The following is a 16,645-nucleotide window of genomic DNA, read 5'->3' on the forward strand; positions in this document are numbered from 1 at the left end:
TAGAGCGTAACCATTTTTTGCTTCCTTTGAGCATGCTTTTAGAAAACACCATTCCTGTGAAACACAACTGATACGTTTAGTAAGCACTTGTTAGCAGCTTTAGACTGCTGACTAGATGTAGACTGCATATTTTTAGGCTTTGCCAAAGTTTTCGACACTGTGTCCCATAAATTACTGCTCCTCAAACTTAACACGCCGAAAAGTGATGTGAATGTTATTAAATTGATAAAGTGTTTCTCACACAACCGCACACAATGTCATAGATAATGAACCTAATTGCCATTATTGTCCAGTAGCGTCGGGGGTTCCTCAGGGTTCGGTGCTTGGGGCCCCTTCTTTTCGTCATTTACATCAACCGTCTCATCCCATCAGTTCTCTCTACTATAAGGTTATTTGCTGTTGACTGCTTATTTTACAGCAAAATTACTAACTTATTTGATGCCTTCACATTCGAATCAGATCTCAATGACATTTCTCGTTGGTGCGATACATGGCTAATGAAAGCAAACACTAACAAGTGTACTTCAATGAGAACAACATGGTTTACTATCATTTTTTTTCTCAATTCTTATATTATTAATGGTTCCGTTCTAACTACGGTGACTTCGTATAAGTATCTAGGCGTTCACATCGCTAATGATCTTTCGTGGAAGGTGCATGTTGAATACACTATTAACAACGCCAATCGCATACTTGGTTGCATTCGCAGGAACTTTTCCCAAAGCGCCAAAATCCTTAAAGTTACTACTATTCTGGACACTAGTCCTATTCAAAATAGAATATGCCTCGTCTGTCGGGGATCCCCCAACGCGATCACTAATCAGGTCCCTAGATTCGCTTCAAAATTACTCTGCACGCTTCATCGCCTGTTCCTATTTGCGCCATTCCATTGTTTCACTGATGAAAAAAAAAAAACACTTTAAATCTTCCAGACCTTTCTAGACGATGCTGCCAAGTCCGACTATGTCTATTTCATACAATTGATAACTTCAATGAAAACTTGAAAGAACTTCTGTCCCTCATTACGTATCATAGCGCGTTGACCTTCATCTGAAAGTTGGAGCGTGGCATTGCCGCACTAAACATTATTACGAATCCTTTGTTCGAAAAGCCAGCATTGAGTTGAATCACCTGCCTACCTCCATAGTTTCCCTCGCAGCACTTGCATATTTCAATACTGCAATTTGTTACTGCAATCACACACACACACACACACACACGCACACGCACACCCACACACGCACACACACACACGCACGCACGCACGCATTTCTGTTTGGTCGCACTACCAATAAACAAATAAATTCACTCATTACGCGTTACACCACTTTATTGCCCCTTGATCTCTTTAATTCTCTTTCCATTCACTGGAGTTCCTCTTAATTCAATTTACTCCATCTTCATTATTAAATTATGGGGTGTTTCGCGCCAAAAACACTGGCTGATTATGAGGCACGCAGCAGGGGTGGGTTCCGGAATAATTTGGACCATCTGGGGTTCATTAACGTGCACCTAAATCTAAGTACGCGGGTGTTTTCGCATTTCGCCCCCATTGAAATGCGGCCTCGGAAGAGAACAGCAATTTACAAGAGGTAGCGAGGCACTGGAAGTGGCAAGGGAATACATCTATTTAGGGCAGGTAGTGACGGCGGATCCGGATCATGAGACGGAAATAATCAGAAGAAGAAGCATGGGCTGGGATGCGTTTGGCAGGCATTCTCAGATCATGAACAGCAGGTTGCCATTATCCCTCAAGAGAAAAGTGTATAATAGCTGTGTCTTACCACTACTCACCTACGGGGCAGAAACCTGGAGGCTTACGACAAGGGTTCTACTTAAATTGAGGACGACGCAACGAGCTATTGAAAGAAGAATGATGGGTGTAACGTTAAGGGATAAGAAAAGAGCAGATTGGGTGAGGGAACAAACGCGAGTTAATGACATCTTAGTTGAAATTAGGAAAAAGAAATGGGGCATGGGCAGGACATGTAATGAGGAGGGAAGATAACCGATGGTCATTAAGGGTTACGGACTGGATTCCAAGGGAAGGGAAGCGTAGCAGGGGGCGGCAGAAAGTTAGGTGGGCGGATTAGATTAAGAAGTTTGCAGGGACGACATGGCCACAATTAGTACATGACCGGGGTTGTGGAGAAGTACGTGAGAGGCCTTTGCCCTGCAGTGGGCGTAACCAGGCTGATGAGGATGATGATGATGAAATGCGGCCGCCATGGCCGGGACTCGATCTTACAACCCAGTGCTCAGCAGCCTGAGACCATAGCCACTAAGCAACCATGGCCCGTTACTACACCTTGCGACACCTTACTCTAACTTGTTCTAACATTAATTGTGCGTTACTACTGACAGCATGGAAGACGCTGCTGACCTCACTGATGATTATAATTTTGTTACCACTCGTCGCTGAACACGCCGGCTTTTCTGTTTCGTGGGGCATATAGTGATTTCGCCTCAATAAACTTTAATTATAAATCTAAGCCGACAGCAGAATTGTCTGAGGAGGGCGACGTTCTTCGTCAATGATGCTGTGGCATAGAGCCGATAGCTTGGGCCTCGTCACCAAACGCTGCTGGTCTCCAGGACTCCAGCTTGTCAGTTGCGCCTCCCACTGCTGGACGGTTGGGTCGCTGATGGGTAGTATTGATCGGTGGCGTCCACAATGTCATATCGTGTGGTAGATGATATTCAATGCAGAGCAGAAGGTGCAGTTGCAGTTCGTGAGATAGATGGCGTGTACGAAGGTGGCATGTGGGAATGTACCGCTGTGCAGTATCCGGAACATCACCACTCCGTCCCTGATCAACTTGGGTTGCGGCGTTGATTAGGTCCTCCCACCCGGTCTGTGGCGGTTCAAGATGTCTGTATATTTTTTCGGGACGTTTGCGTGTAAGTCATCGGGGGCTCGTGAAGCGGAGAGTGTGTTCTCGGGCAGCAGGGTGAGCCACTAGATTACGCGCCAAGGACTCGTGTCTTGAGACCCAGACAATATATATTTTACGGCGAAAGCCTTAGGCCTCTGCGTTTCAAAGTCGCATTATGGCGAACAGAGGATGTCACGTGACTCAAAGAAGGGCAGTGACAAACCGAAGCATGCCCAGCAGGTATAATAGGTGAATAGTGATTAGCAAAGTTAATTATTGAATAATTAGTGAATGAATTAGGGTGGATTAAGGTGTATTACGGATAACTGCGCAGGATTAGGGTGGATTAAAGTGGATTCAGGAAGATTAAGGTGGATTGGTGTGATTAAGGTGGATTTGGTGAATTACAGTAGGCTTTACAAGGCATTCGCCTTCACGTGTCTTTGGCAACAGCTAAGGACATTTGACAATTTTTTTATGTTCATGCTACTTCAGGATATGCAGAGTGTGCTTGTAGATTTGGCCTGCTTGGAAGTTTCTGCATGCTGTTTACGAGTCCATGATGACGGCGACATTTGTTCTCGCTTTTCTGTCGCACCGGGCAATGTTATCGCCATTTCTTTCGCTCAGTAAATGTTTCCAGAGTTCTCTAAGTCCGATGGTACCTTTTCTCCCTGGCCCTTGATCACGCTCACAGCGTGTGTAGCCCAGTTCTTCTATTTTGTGTGGTCACTCTATCTAATTTCTCCTCTTCTTTTCATTCCTTCATAGGCGTTGCATAGAGCTTGCCTTCTCGCGCGCCTACTTTTCTTGTGTCCCGGATGCATGTTTCTGGGGAAGCTGGTCACCGTGATCCTTTCGCTGAGGGGTAAAGTGATCTGCTGTTTGCCGCGAAATTTGTCTTTATGTGGGTTGCCCAGTCGCTTTAGTGTGCCCCAGCTCATGCTAGTAAACTTGAGTCGCTCGATCTGGCTCATTCTTTGGACCTCTGCTACTTGCTACCAAGTACTGTGGGTTCCCAGCCTGAGTAGCTTCACCGTCTATGTCGTTGTCGGAAACCCGTTACAGCTTGCAGATCTTTCATAAAAGAGTGTACGCTTATGCCTCAGGAGAGCTGGAGAACGTGTGACGAGTGGACGGGAATAATTACAATGCCCGGTAGCAGTGCGGCGAAGTAAACAAAGTGTGTGCGTGGTGGGGCGCGGCGGCGCGGCACGTGAGGAGAGCTCGAGATGTGCTTCAGGATTGCACAGCTCGGCAGGACGGTCACGGGATGGTGACGGCCTGGTGGGAACCGCTCCTGGAGCGATCGAGTCGTCTACCGGTCTGTCCCGATCGCACAGCCGAGAACTTTGCCGCGTAGACATGGACGACTAGAATAGAACCGCGAAGCGTGCTCTAAATTTAAGTGCTGTATGTATTCTTGTGTTTTATGTGCATGTAAATACTCTGCGCATCCTGGCATAAAATCGATATAGTCAATGTCAGTTATCGATGTCTTTCTCGCTGTGTGTTGAGCGTTGGCTGTGGATGGTATAAGCCAATCCTGGCAGGCTCGCCAAATGTGATACACATGGGTGTTCGTGGGCCAAGGGTTCACTCAACACACAGCGAGAAAGGCATGGAGAGCTGAAATTGTCTATATCCCTTAGCTAGTTTGCTCATCGCTACATTGAACATCATGGGGAGATCGGCCACCCTGTGTTATTCCTTTCCGTGCTATTTGGATCCTTCGCGCCCTGAGGTTCGCAAGGCCTATGGTTGCTGTCCGACCGATCAGGAAGTCTCAGGCGTAGGTATATGTCCTTTGTCCGCAGTTGGTTAGTTGTAGGTTATTATCGCCACTCCGTGCGAGATGTTGCCGAATGTCCGTTCACGTATACGGATGGAATTATTGGAGCGGGTGCTGACATCACTGATTCCCTCTTCTAGCTTAAGTAGAATGTCCTGAAGGGAGACGTGAAGCAGGAAACTGAGCACATTGTTCTTCAAGGTAGGCAGAAAACTGATTGTGGACCATGTTATCGAAGAGCCACCGCACGAACGTCATGAGGGAGATTGGGCCCAGGTTCTGTGGCATTATGGTCTTGCCGGGTTTCCGAATGATCGTTAGGTCTGCGTGCTTTTAGGAGGCTGGTAGACAGCTCGTCTCCCAGCCTTTCTTGACATAATTTATTAAGCTCTCAGTTGCCCCTTCATTAAGATTACGCAGGGTCTTGTAAATTTTGTCCAGTACGGACGTCGTGTTTCTAGTGTGGTCTCTTAAGGCTGCTAGGACCACTGTAGCTTTCCTATTAGCTTACCCTTCATGTTTTTATTCCTATCCACACTCGGTGAAACATCAGTGGTGCAGGTAGATGAAGTCGCATTGCACCACCGAGAATAACGTGTTTAGGCGGCGCTGCTGTAAGAGGCAACAGTTGCACTTCCTTTGGGCTACTGGACGGAAAGTTTTAGCTAACGGGTCCATCCACTCATCCGTTTTCTGTTCTTCAAGGATATTTACCGGTTCACTTGCGCACTACACGGTGTTTGGCGCACTAGCTTTGGACTTCCATTAGAGAAAATAGTTTGAAGGGTGCAATGCTATCCACTGTTGACACGTCACGAAAGGGCGGCCCTTAGCGCGTGACAGGACTTTTGTTCAGCGCCTATGCACCATCAGCTCCCTATCACGCAGTCGATCTTTTTTCTGTGCTGGCTCCAAATAAATGTGGGTGTGGGTGGCTCTCCCGCTGAGAAGCCTGTAAATGACCCATGAAAATTGCGGCTGAGCGAGAAGAGGAAGGACGGCCACGCAGGCGGTTGCATGATTTCGCCTCTATAAACAACGCCGATGGTGCAGAATGAAAGAAAATATCAACGAATAAAGCTTTGGTCGAGTAATTTAAACATGAATCGAGCCTTTGTATGTTTCATTGTGACAGAGGAGGTGCATATTCCTCATATGTAGGTAGATATGTACCGGGTTTCTCTGCGTACAACGGTAATCACCGTTTCTACCTCGGTAAACATCATCCATGATTTTCATCCTCTTGGCACTGCTGCGTAGGCATCTTACACAGTCCATCCGCCTGATTTGCGACTGCAATGTCGGCACAGACTGTGAGTGGTGCACAGCACAATCATAAAAATTCTCCGATGTTAATGTTCCTTCATCCCCTTTCCGGTGTATGGGCGTCTTGCGCTGGAGTTTGAGGTATATTAGCGGCGCCTGGTGGCGGCACGGGAAACGACATCTGGGTCGTACCAGCTTGGGTCGTATTGAGCCCTGGCTGTGGCGAAGCACGTTTCTAGGCCGAGTTTTGCGTCGATTCGCACTTTTTTCTGCCCTGTTGCGAGTGCGAAAACGCTCGTCACTTCTCACAGACCACGCTGACCACGCTGCGAGCTCGCCGCATCCTATACTTTAACGAAAACTGACTCTCCGTGTGCCGTGGGACGTAATGCTGGGAGCAGAAGGAATCGGTGACGCCGATCCAGAGAGACCTAGCCCAGCCTCGAAAAGGCGTCACCCTCATTACTTCTGCGTCGTGGGCTGCCATGAACAAGAAGGCCTGAATCCCAACATCAGATTCTACCGTGTTCCTTCAAGGCCTCACGAAGTGGAGCGTCGGGCGCGCTGCATAGCTGCAGTTCGTCGCGCTGAGTAAGCGAAACTTCGCGCCATGCTGACTGCTTCGCCTGTCTTGAAGGTTGCTTGATTATCTGCGTTCTAAATTTCGGTCTTCTGCACCTACAGTCCCGACAGCAGACCGACATAGCAGCAGGCATGGCTGGTAATTCACGATTCGAGACCCGGCCACAGCGACAATTAACAATTCGACCGATGCGAAGTGGTGAAGTGACCAGGTGTGTGCAAATGACCACAAATGGTCGGGCTGATTCGGTGACAATTCACTACCCCACTACGAGCAGCACAGGTTAGAGAGTTAAATGTGCTCATACTTGACCTCAACCCAGCATGTTGAGGCAGCGCAGCAAGGTAGTATTGATTACAGCAGATCGATGTTCGCGCGCTGTCATTAAAAGCTACATCAAGCGAGCAGCGCACGAGCTCGCGCTGCAGCGCGATTCGCACGTACGTGCGAGCTCATATGCATTGCATCAGTTATTACCAGTTTCCAAAAGGGACAGATGGCAGCTGCTACAACGCAGGCATAACTACTTGTTTAGCGGCATGCAGTCAACAAAGATTGCAGGAGGCCCGCCGTTTAGCGGCATGTCGAAAGACCGCTGCCGTCGCGGCGCGTACGATCCTGCGCTCGAGCAGTTCGTACATCGCGGCGCGTACCGTCGTGTGCTCGAGCAGTTCCGTACACATGATGTCTGCTTATCGCTGCTGTGGATTCATTTATAGCAAGCATTTCCTCGCGTTTGTGCGTCTGAATCTAGCAGCGTGCAAACCTTACCTGAAGTTCCACTTCGTACGCGACTCGCTTCACTTGCGATTGGCACTGCGCTAAAACTTCGCCGCTGAATTCTTGAATGGCGTACACGTATTCGGCACTGCATCATTTCTTGCCTTTACGCAGCGTGCCACCCCTGAAAAAATCTTCGGCGCCCGATATTCGCTGCAGGCCGTGATACAACACAACCGAAAGTGGCGGGTCCATATTGTAAACGTGCTTTCCGAAGCAGACGACCGAGCTTGGTACGACCCATTTTAGGACAGAGGGGGCTTTTTAGCACCTTTTTCGCAGCGCCCCCTGGGCAATGCAAGAGCCCCATAAAGAAACGTTGCATAAGTTTGCACACGACACAGGGTGAAAATAAGCAGAATTGTACGCATTTCCGTTAGTTGTGTTGGCTTTATTGTATATGATTTGACCAATCTTCTTCCATAACATGTTCTAATAGGTGTGTTGGACCTGCGGTAAAATCGTTTTCTACTCCATGTTGGCCGTGCTCCCGTGCTGTTCTTGTCTTAAAATTTCTCCTCACACGGGTGTGGGCAGAACTTTTGTGTTCACATGGATTTGGTCAACATCACGCTAGATTTTGCGAGATGATCCTAAATGGCTGAGTATCACTTACGGTGGCATGAGTGGCGGAAAGGTGGCTCTATGTGACGGTTCTCACCAGGACTAAAGAAATGTTAGACATCGGTGGGACAAGACGGTAAACCTACGTTGTACCAGGGATCGCTTCCAAGTTATATGCAGTATGGCAGATGATAAAACGTCAATCAAAGAATTGTTACGGCATGTGTAAAGAAAATGAAACAGCTGAACTTACGGCGGAAAAAAAAAAGACAGAGAAGTTTAAAGTATTTTCTTTGTCATGATGCTGTAAGGATGCCATGAGAAGATTTTACAGATGAGTGTAGAAATTACAAAACTAAAGTCTACTTTTTGACTAGCAGCAGACCGCCTTAGTAATGCCCGACGACTTCTGCAATACTGCTGATGTTAACCAGCACAGCAATGACTAAGAACTCCGCCGCGGGCCATGTGTTTTGAGTCAGGTGGAACGCAGCTTATTAACCTAATATTGCACCCTAAATAGCTTGTGACAAAATTAATATTTCATCTGAGATGTACCCCTTCCTGTGTTGAGCGCGTCAGTATGTTCTTTGTTGTGACAAACAAGTTTCTAGTTTCATGTTAGAGGCTTAAGGGCAATAATTTCTGCCTGCATATTTGGTATTTGGAAGAAGTGACATTGCGGCGTGTAAAAAAAAGCCATACTTTCTATCCGACGATTCAAATTATTATCTTCGTTGCGGGTGAACAACCTTTATTTCCCTTTCTATGCAGCAAGTAATCTAGAATTCTGTGAGTTTGCCGGCAATTTCTTCTCAGTAGAAGCATGCAGTTCATGAAACATGAGGCTTTCGCCTTCTGGTTTGGATACAGAATCTACTTCGTGGCTATATTGTGCAATCTGAAATAAAGAAAGCGCTGAGGTTAGTGGCGCTGATTGAAAGAATACGGACAGATGTTTGTTACTCACATGAAGTTCCTTTTTCGAAGTGCAACTCCTGATCTTCCGCCAAAGTCGCACTAAGGCATCATTGCATAGCTTTTTCTCCTTTTTGTGCTTAAATTCACCTGTACCATAAATGAACAATAAGCACCAGGGTATATAAATATATATCCCCTCTAAAGAAATCGCCACAAAGCAAGCAAAAATCGCCAGAAATTCGGCTTATTCTTTTTTTCTTCACTGCTCAGCTGCTTAAGCATTGTTCTTTACTAAGCAGTTATTTGACACCACTGCTTCGCAGAACAATAACAACAGTTGCAGGCACAAACACATTTTTTCCTGCATTGAGTGTGACAGCAGCACAGCAGTACCTTTGTGATGTCCTGCGCTACAGCTAGTCTATGTACGCCGTAAGTGAGCTCCCCCAGCAAGTGCACACATAAGCCTGCTCCATATATGCTTTCTGTATGTCCAAGTTAACCGTTTCAGAGACTACTATTGGAAGTTGTTTTTTTGACAAACCATATTCAATATGCTTTTCAGTTCCATATAGCTCACGTTTGGAATACCTTCCTAATACCATGTGAATGTATTCGTGCTTACTGAACAATTCGCAGGAAGTGAATTGAAGGTAACCCGAGCTCACTCTATGAATTCTGAACTCAGCGAAATTTTCGAGCCTTCATATTCGTCGTGTACATCCAGCCTCAACAGGTTGATTAATGAAACGCTTTCGTAATGGCCTAAAAAAGATAAAATCAGATAAACAAAAGATTACCTCTTGATTGCTTCTACCGCAGAAATTTAAAATTTAAGATAGCTTATGTAGCAATAATGCAAATAATTACGCGAATCACGCTAATCATTTAAACGAAAAAAGCCTCGCGAAAGGTTCCAATGGGAGACTTGAAGCATACCGTCCAAGGAGCTCATAACAATCTGAAGAAGTCCAATACACTTGACGCTGCTAATACTTACAGCATAATGATTTTAGGCCAGTTCCATGCAGAAAAACGAAACAGTACGACCGAGTAGCGCAACTGTCACGCCATGAGTATATGCCCTCCGTTGGCGTCACCGACTGCGCCTCACTCGAAGCGAGCGTTTGTATCAAGCTGAAATTTGGCTAACTTCATACTTTCCTGGTGGTAAGGTAAAAGAAGGCACATTACTCAGGGGCGAAATAAATGTTTTTGTTTGTCCCTATTTAGCTGCTGTGTTCCTGTAACTTGGTTAACTATGCGTGTTTCATGGTGACTTTCATATAAACTTTTGAAATTTCCGTGCTCGTTAGTGCTATAATACATTGTTTACTATATTGCAACGGAAGGTCCCGCCTGTGACTTGTGACCGTGGAGGCTCCTGTTGCATGTGGTCTTGTGTATCAGTACCCTGGAACCTAGAACCCACATTATTGACTGAAAGAAACCACCGGGTTCTCTGGCTTCCCTGACTACGCTTCCCTTCTTTATGCACCCATTAGGCAACTCTACCAGGCCACCGGTTATCCGCAGTATGCATTATGGAGACTTTCCAGCTCCATTTCTGCCTCCTAATGCGAACTATTATATCGGTTACTCTACTTTGCCTTGTTACGAACGCCACCGTATTTCTGTCTGTCTCCTAACTACCTCAACTGTCCTAAATTGGCAGGTTTAGTACATATGTACATACCGAAGAAAGTGGACGGAGGGAGAGCTACCGATGCAGTTGAATTATAAAAAGCATCGCAAATGTGATACGGAGTTGGGTTATACCCTCGTCGGCATGGGCACACTTATGAGCATTGTCGTAATTTACCCTTCATTCACGCTAAGTAAACACGTCATTTAAAACATCTATGTGGTCATAGTCCTTTATTGGCTTCATTGTCTGCTGGCTTTATACTGTTATTGCGGAAACAAATTCACGTTTTCATCATCAAGAAATTGACGTTGTCGTCACCCCGTGCCGAGTTGTTTAGCAACTAAAGTGACACTCATTTACAAATAACTAATGAGAGCAGGAAAAACAACATAGATCTCCATGGTATAATATTCTTTCTACAATTTTGAAGCAATGAGAGCAAAATAGTACTCTTGTTCAAGCGCACATCATTAATCTTACGCAGCTGTTCCGTTATGGACATCAGACTTTCCCACCAGCAATATCGTCAAGAATTTATAATACAGAAGGCACTGAACAATTGTATCGCGGGTCGTCTAATATTGCGGCAACCAAAACGTTGCACTTCAACGACGCACCCCACCACAATGAAAAAAAAAGCAAAGAAAGAAAACAAAAGTTAACAATTTCTTTCACCTGTAACCGCACTTATAAATACTGCAATCACGATAGTTCCGATGAGAGCGAAGAAGCTGCTCCAGAAGTATGACAGGCGGAATACGAAGAACGTTTCTTCTGCTCTGCATAAAAACAGCAATAAAATGGGTAAGAACGTTTGATTTCCTGAAAGCTCTCAATTTTGTTTCATTTTCGTCATAGCTGTTGCTTTGTGGACCCGTCATTGCCAGAATAAGGACGGTACTTAAGCTCGCGGTGAACGGCATTTCATATCAAAGTATGTTGTAGTCAGATGATCAATTTATTTAATGACGACCATAGTGTTTTGTTAAGATATATGGTTGCCTGGACAGAAAAAAGCCAGAAATGTACCACTGAGGTTTCGAAAAAGCATCATTTAGGCCGGACACATTACAAGAATTTCTAGAAATATGTAAAAAAAAAAAAAAACAAATTTCCAAACGCACAAGCTTAATGCAGTACAGTTGCCTGAGTTGTTTAAACTGGTGGCGAATTAATAAATGACGATGCCTTATTAGTAAAGATGCAGCGTTGCTATATGTTACACAGTATAGGCTCATTTGCCCTCACCCTTACACACTCAAACTATTGCTATGATTCATAGCGACGCCAGATAATCAAATTATGTCAGTTCCAGATGTTGGCATAGATTTCAGGTCGGAAACACGTTATCTTGATTGTCGTGCTAGATTTATTGTTTTAAACTTGATCCATCTTTCTTGAAATATTATGTTTTCAGCTGTTGCTGTAAAAGAAATTATGACTCAAGCACAAAGATAGAAAACTCTATGCGCCGTTGTAATATAAAGTTGCTTTTACCATCAGTTCTTGATTAAATGGTGGCCGACAGATACATTTTCTCCGTCCGCATGTACTTTTATCGAAGGTTCTGAGCTAAAGTGTCATTATAAGGCTCAGACAACAATTAGTCCAATATTTGCGGCACAAATGCATAGGTTGAGTCCTGCGGTGGGCTTGCTGTGGCAGAAAAAGGAATAGTATGCTTACAGCGCAAACTTTTTGTACATCACCGACATTTCTATAAGTGCACAGCCTGTGGAAACTTATGTATACATTGACACACATAGAGAGCAGTATGAGATGAGTATTTCTAGCGCAGCTGTTCTGAAACAGCACTGCCTGTCGCAGATTTTCAACATTATCAGTTCTCAATTATTTTGTAAAAATATTCAAGCAGATGGAGCCACATTCTGCCAGACTTTTCCACCACCTAGTCACAGTTATTTATCACTTCCTGCCAAATAGTGTATTTACCTGCAAAAAATAAATAAACGTTTTGTTTCTTTAGAACAGCGTCTACAGATATTTAATTAAGTACACGGCCGAGGGTAGTCGTTCTAGTTTACTTACTCAAGGACTGGCGTGGCTGTGGTAACGTTAGGTGATGAAAATGTGCCAGTTTGGTTTCCAGGGCAGTAGCTAAGAGATACTGGAAGCCTTGGAGCTCTCGTTCCGCTTTTGATAGTTTCAGCCATGTGCCATAGTTGATAGGCAACCATGAAGAGTGTCCCCACACCAGCGCCCTGCAGTTTCATCATTACAAATATATACAATTGTTCAATAGTACCGGGGCCTAGAAACTGCCACTGCATATTAATCCAGAAAAGACATATCATATCAGAAAAGCATTTTGAATGTTGCACAGCAGATTGTCGTTAAATCAGACGTGTCATCAGATTCTTGTGAGCCCCTAAAAATAAAAGTCTTTTTTGTTCGCACCTGAATGTCAACGGAACAGGACCGAAAATCAGAACAATATAACAAACTAAGAACTCGAAGGAAAAGAAATCCTGCAGCAGCCATCTGACAATATCTGTTGACCGCAATGCATTTGTAATTAAATAATTATTGCGCCACAACGTATTGCCACAATCGAAAGGAATTATGTATGAGGCGTGTGCTGCCACGGGCACTTGCCTTCCACGCTTCTATAAGAACACTCAGCGCCATCGTGCGGCGCCACCGTGAAGCCTGTGTATGGCCTCTGAAATGCATGCGGCGCACGGGCGTTGCGAACGCTGAGAAACGTGCCACGCGGCAGCTGAGCTCTCGCGCTTGTTTCTAAACGCGCTGCACCATCTATTGGCCCTTCTAGAAGTCGGCGCGTGATCTCCGAGACGAGAAGCATCACGTGCCGGCACGTGAGAAAGCTGAGAATAGTTCCCTCGGTTTCGCACACCCAGTGGCACATACAGAATGACCCAATTTGGTGAGCGTTTCATTGAAGACGTACCCACTGCATTCGTGGTCTTCTCTCTAAAGCGTTGGCGTGAAAGTCGCTCTATAAAAAGCGGTACAAACCAGAGTGCACTTGTGGCGCCGGTTGTTAAGATGTCCTGTCACTCGGTTTGAGGAACCTTACGACGTGTGTTCAATTGCGCGTAGCCGCCATCAAATTTCAAGGGTCTCTTTTGCCATTGTGGAGCAGAACACACCAACTGGCACATAGCCAATGACATAAGCTGGCGTCGAAGAGGTTCATTGAAGACTAGCGCACACCGATTAACACATACTCACTGTTCCTAGTCGGCGGCATACAGTTTCATTGAAGAGTGGTACATACTTAATCCTGCATCTACATTGACCCACGTCGGCAGGAAATAGGTCCGTCGAAGGGCGGCACATGAGCAGCATGACTGTAAGTATTGCTTTGCTCACTTTTTGTCCAAGACCTTTAGGGTTACTTCTGCTGTGTGAATTGTGCGGAAGTTTACCTGCCTTGAATAAGAACCCTTTCTTGCGTTAATTTGGTTAACAAATATTGCGGGTTCTCAGTTTAAACATCTGTGCAGCTTCCTCTTTTGCATGGCTAATAATTATAATATTTTTAGCGCGCAGCTCTTAGGTGCCTGTTCCAGGGTTGAGCGTCGGAATCGACGTAACAGCGCCAACACGCGCGTTCCACTGCTCACGCGTTCGTCGTCGTCTCCTTTTACAGCTGGCCCCAATGGCGTTCATCATGCCAGCGTTCCCATACTGCCCCTCCCTCTGCAGAGGCGCTGACGGCACTGGCCCACTGCCAGTCGCTGCGGTGATTTCGGTCTCAAATTCTTTGTCTCAGTATATCGCGAAATCAAAAGGCCTATAAAGCTGCCCTCAAATATCGCAATACACAGTGTTATAATTGTCGGACATCTTTTGTGCAACAATGAGACCTAGAAATGTAACTAAATATATTGGTTTGAATAAAAAACTTCAAGGTCAAAAGGATAGATAAATAGATAGACAGATAGATGGACAGATAGATAGATAGATATATAGATAGATGGATAGATAAATAGATAGATAGATAGATAGATAGATAGATAGATAGATAGATAGATAGATAGATAGATAGATAGATAGATAGATAGATAGATAGATAGATAGATAGATAGATAGATAGATAGATAGATAGATAGATAGATAGATAGATAGAGAGCAGCGCAAATAACTGCTATGCTGTGTTCAGGGAAACTCGAGCCACCAGGAGGTCATCGAGGTATGGAAACACGAAGGGGATTCCCCGGGTGACCTCGCTGATAAACCTCCGGAACGTCTCAGTAGAGTTTCTCAGCCCGAGCGGCATGCGGAAGTACTCCAAAAGCCAGAATGGTGTCGCGATTACAGACTTTGGGATTTATGCTCGCTCCACAGTGATTTGATTGTAGGCCTTCTCTAAATCTATCTTCCCGAATATTACCGTTCCAGCTAGGGTGGCTGCAAAGTCGTGAATGTGACGGAGTATATAGCGATCAGGGACGCTGCGTGCGTTGAGCGCACGCTAGTGGCCGCATGGGTACCAATTCCCTGGGCCACGCTTTGGTACAATGTGGAGAGCTGAAGACCAACTGCTCGACGAAGGACGCGTGATGCCTAGTTGCAGTGTGCTGGAACTCTCTCCTCTCGATGGCAAGGCGGCCACCAGCGAGGCATCGGGGTTGGAAGAACAGTGGGGAGCCTGTGGCGACAACATGATGCGAGAGGTTGTGACGTACTGGCAATTCAATATTGGAAGCTTTCGTGATTACTGGGAAGTCTGAGAGAAGCGAGGCGAACGTAAATGATGCTATCTGTGGTGCCGTTCCAGTGCTTCTAGACATAGGCACGAGGATATCTTGTATAAATATCCTAGTCGTCGTGCCCATGAGGCGACGAGCGCAGAGGTCTACACTAAGGGCAAATCAGGCAAGAAAATCCCTACTCAATGTGACCTTGCGTACGCCCACAACACTGAACAACAACGGAAGGTGCGTCGGAGACCCAAGTCGATGGTAAGAGAGCGCTGGACACATGTACGGATAGAAGAGCTGTTGGCTGCTTGAAGTGGCGCGTTTATTTTTTGCATACTGCTGGTCTTCTGAAACTGCAGGAACGACACTGACGTCTTGCTCTGCTTCCACGCGAAACCTTTGCCCGGCAATCCTGTCAGTGACGCAGAACAGGAGGCTGGTCGTACGGCATAAGGCACCGGCCGCCATCAGTGACTGGTATGTTTCCCTGCCAGCTGCAAAAGGAACGGCATTGACGTGCGCTGGCACAGAATGAGTTGTGATACCAATAATATGCACCAGGACGAGAGCCAGAACGGGAACTTCCCGAGGAGGAAATCTGGAACGGCAATCGCGGTCTCGTTGACGACGGTAACGTCGCGCGTGGTGCAGTAATAGTCTCAGCAAGTTCTGCAATCATTTGCTCAAAGTGATACTGCTTACCTTCGAGGTGCAACAGCGGAACGGTCATTGTTGCCGCAGTACCTCTTCCTGAATAATCAGTAATGCGCTAGGTCAGCTCCGCAAAATTCTCAAGGGACATGTCTTCTGCTTTGCTGGCCAAGCCGATCACGAGATTTCGCGGCAGGCGCTAAAGGAACAATTCACGCAGCAGCAGGCTGTTTGCGTCCAGCCTACAGTCAGTGAGGAGCCATCGCATGCTATGTAGAAGTTCGGACGGTCGATGGTCATCGAGCTCCTCTTTGCTGAGAAGCTGCTGCAGGCGCCTGCGCAAACACGCGGACTTGCGTTGCAGCACCATCATTTGGAAGTGGTCATAGGGGGTGGTGTCATGGGGTGTGTACAAAACATCTTGGAATTCCTCAACCACCTCTGTAGCATGGAGGAACCTCGCGCGCTGCGAGGTAATGCAACGAAGGTTGAAGACGGCCTCCGCCTGAGTAAACCAGGCTGCGGGATTTTATGAGCAAAAGGACAGTAGGTGAATTTGCCCTGTGGCGAGGCCATCTGCGGTGGTAGTCAGTTTCCCGTTCATGGCTTCGTCCATGATATCGTGCTAGCGAAACAATCACGTCCGGGTCCCCACGTTATAGGGAGCGAAGTTAGGTCCACTACAACAATGAGTGAGACGGCAAGTGAAAGATGTCAGAACTGTTCGTACTGATAGCAGCAGCAGAAGAAGCTCTTTTATTCTCTTCCCTTTATCATATAATCTTGCGGCTCACAGCCCGAGGCATAAGACATGAACACGCGCCCGAGCGCACCATGTGTAAAAGGTAGCCGAGGAAGATGACGATGGCTGCT

General features: G+C 46.1%; 1 protein-coding gene across 1 annotated transcript in view; it reads right to left on the reverse strand.

Moving 5' to 3' along the window:
* Nucleotides 1-8,580: 8,580 nt before the first annotated feature.
* The window catches only part of LOC126526358 (sodium-coupled monocarboxylate transporter 1-like), a 113,573-nt gene continuing 105,508 nt past the window's right edge, over nucleotides 8,581-16,645 (reverse strand). Inside the window, exons 12-15 of the mRNA XM_050174255.3 lie at nucleotides 12,480-12,652; nucleotides 11,106-11,209; nucleotides 8,832-8,929; nucleotides 8,581-8,762 (exon numbers count right to left, since the gene is read on the reverse strand). Of these exons, the coding sequence (XP_050030212.3) occupies nucleotides 8,628-8,762; nucleotides 8,832-8,929; nucleotides 11,106-11,209; nucleotides 12,480-12,652 (510 nt within the window). The 3' untranslated portion in view covers nucleotides 8,581-8,627. The remainder of the gene's footprint in view (nucleotides 8,763-8,831; nucleotides 8,930-11,105; nucleotides 11,210-12,479; nucleotides 12,653-16,645) is intronic.

The sequence above is a fragment of the Dermacentor andersoni genome, chromosome 8, assembly GCF_023375885.2.
Source record: "Dermacentor andersoni chromosome 8, qqDerAnde1_hic_scaffold, whole genome shotgun sequence".
Lineage (NCBI taxonomy): Eukaryota > Metazoa > Arthropoda > Arachnida > Ixodida > Ixodidae > Dermacentor > Dermacentor andersoni.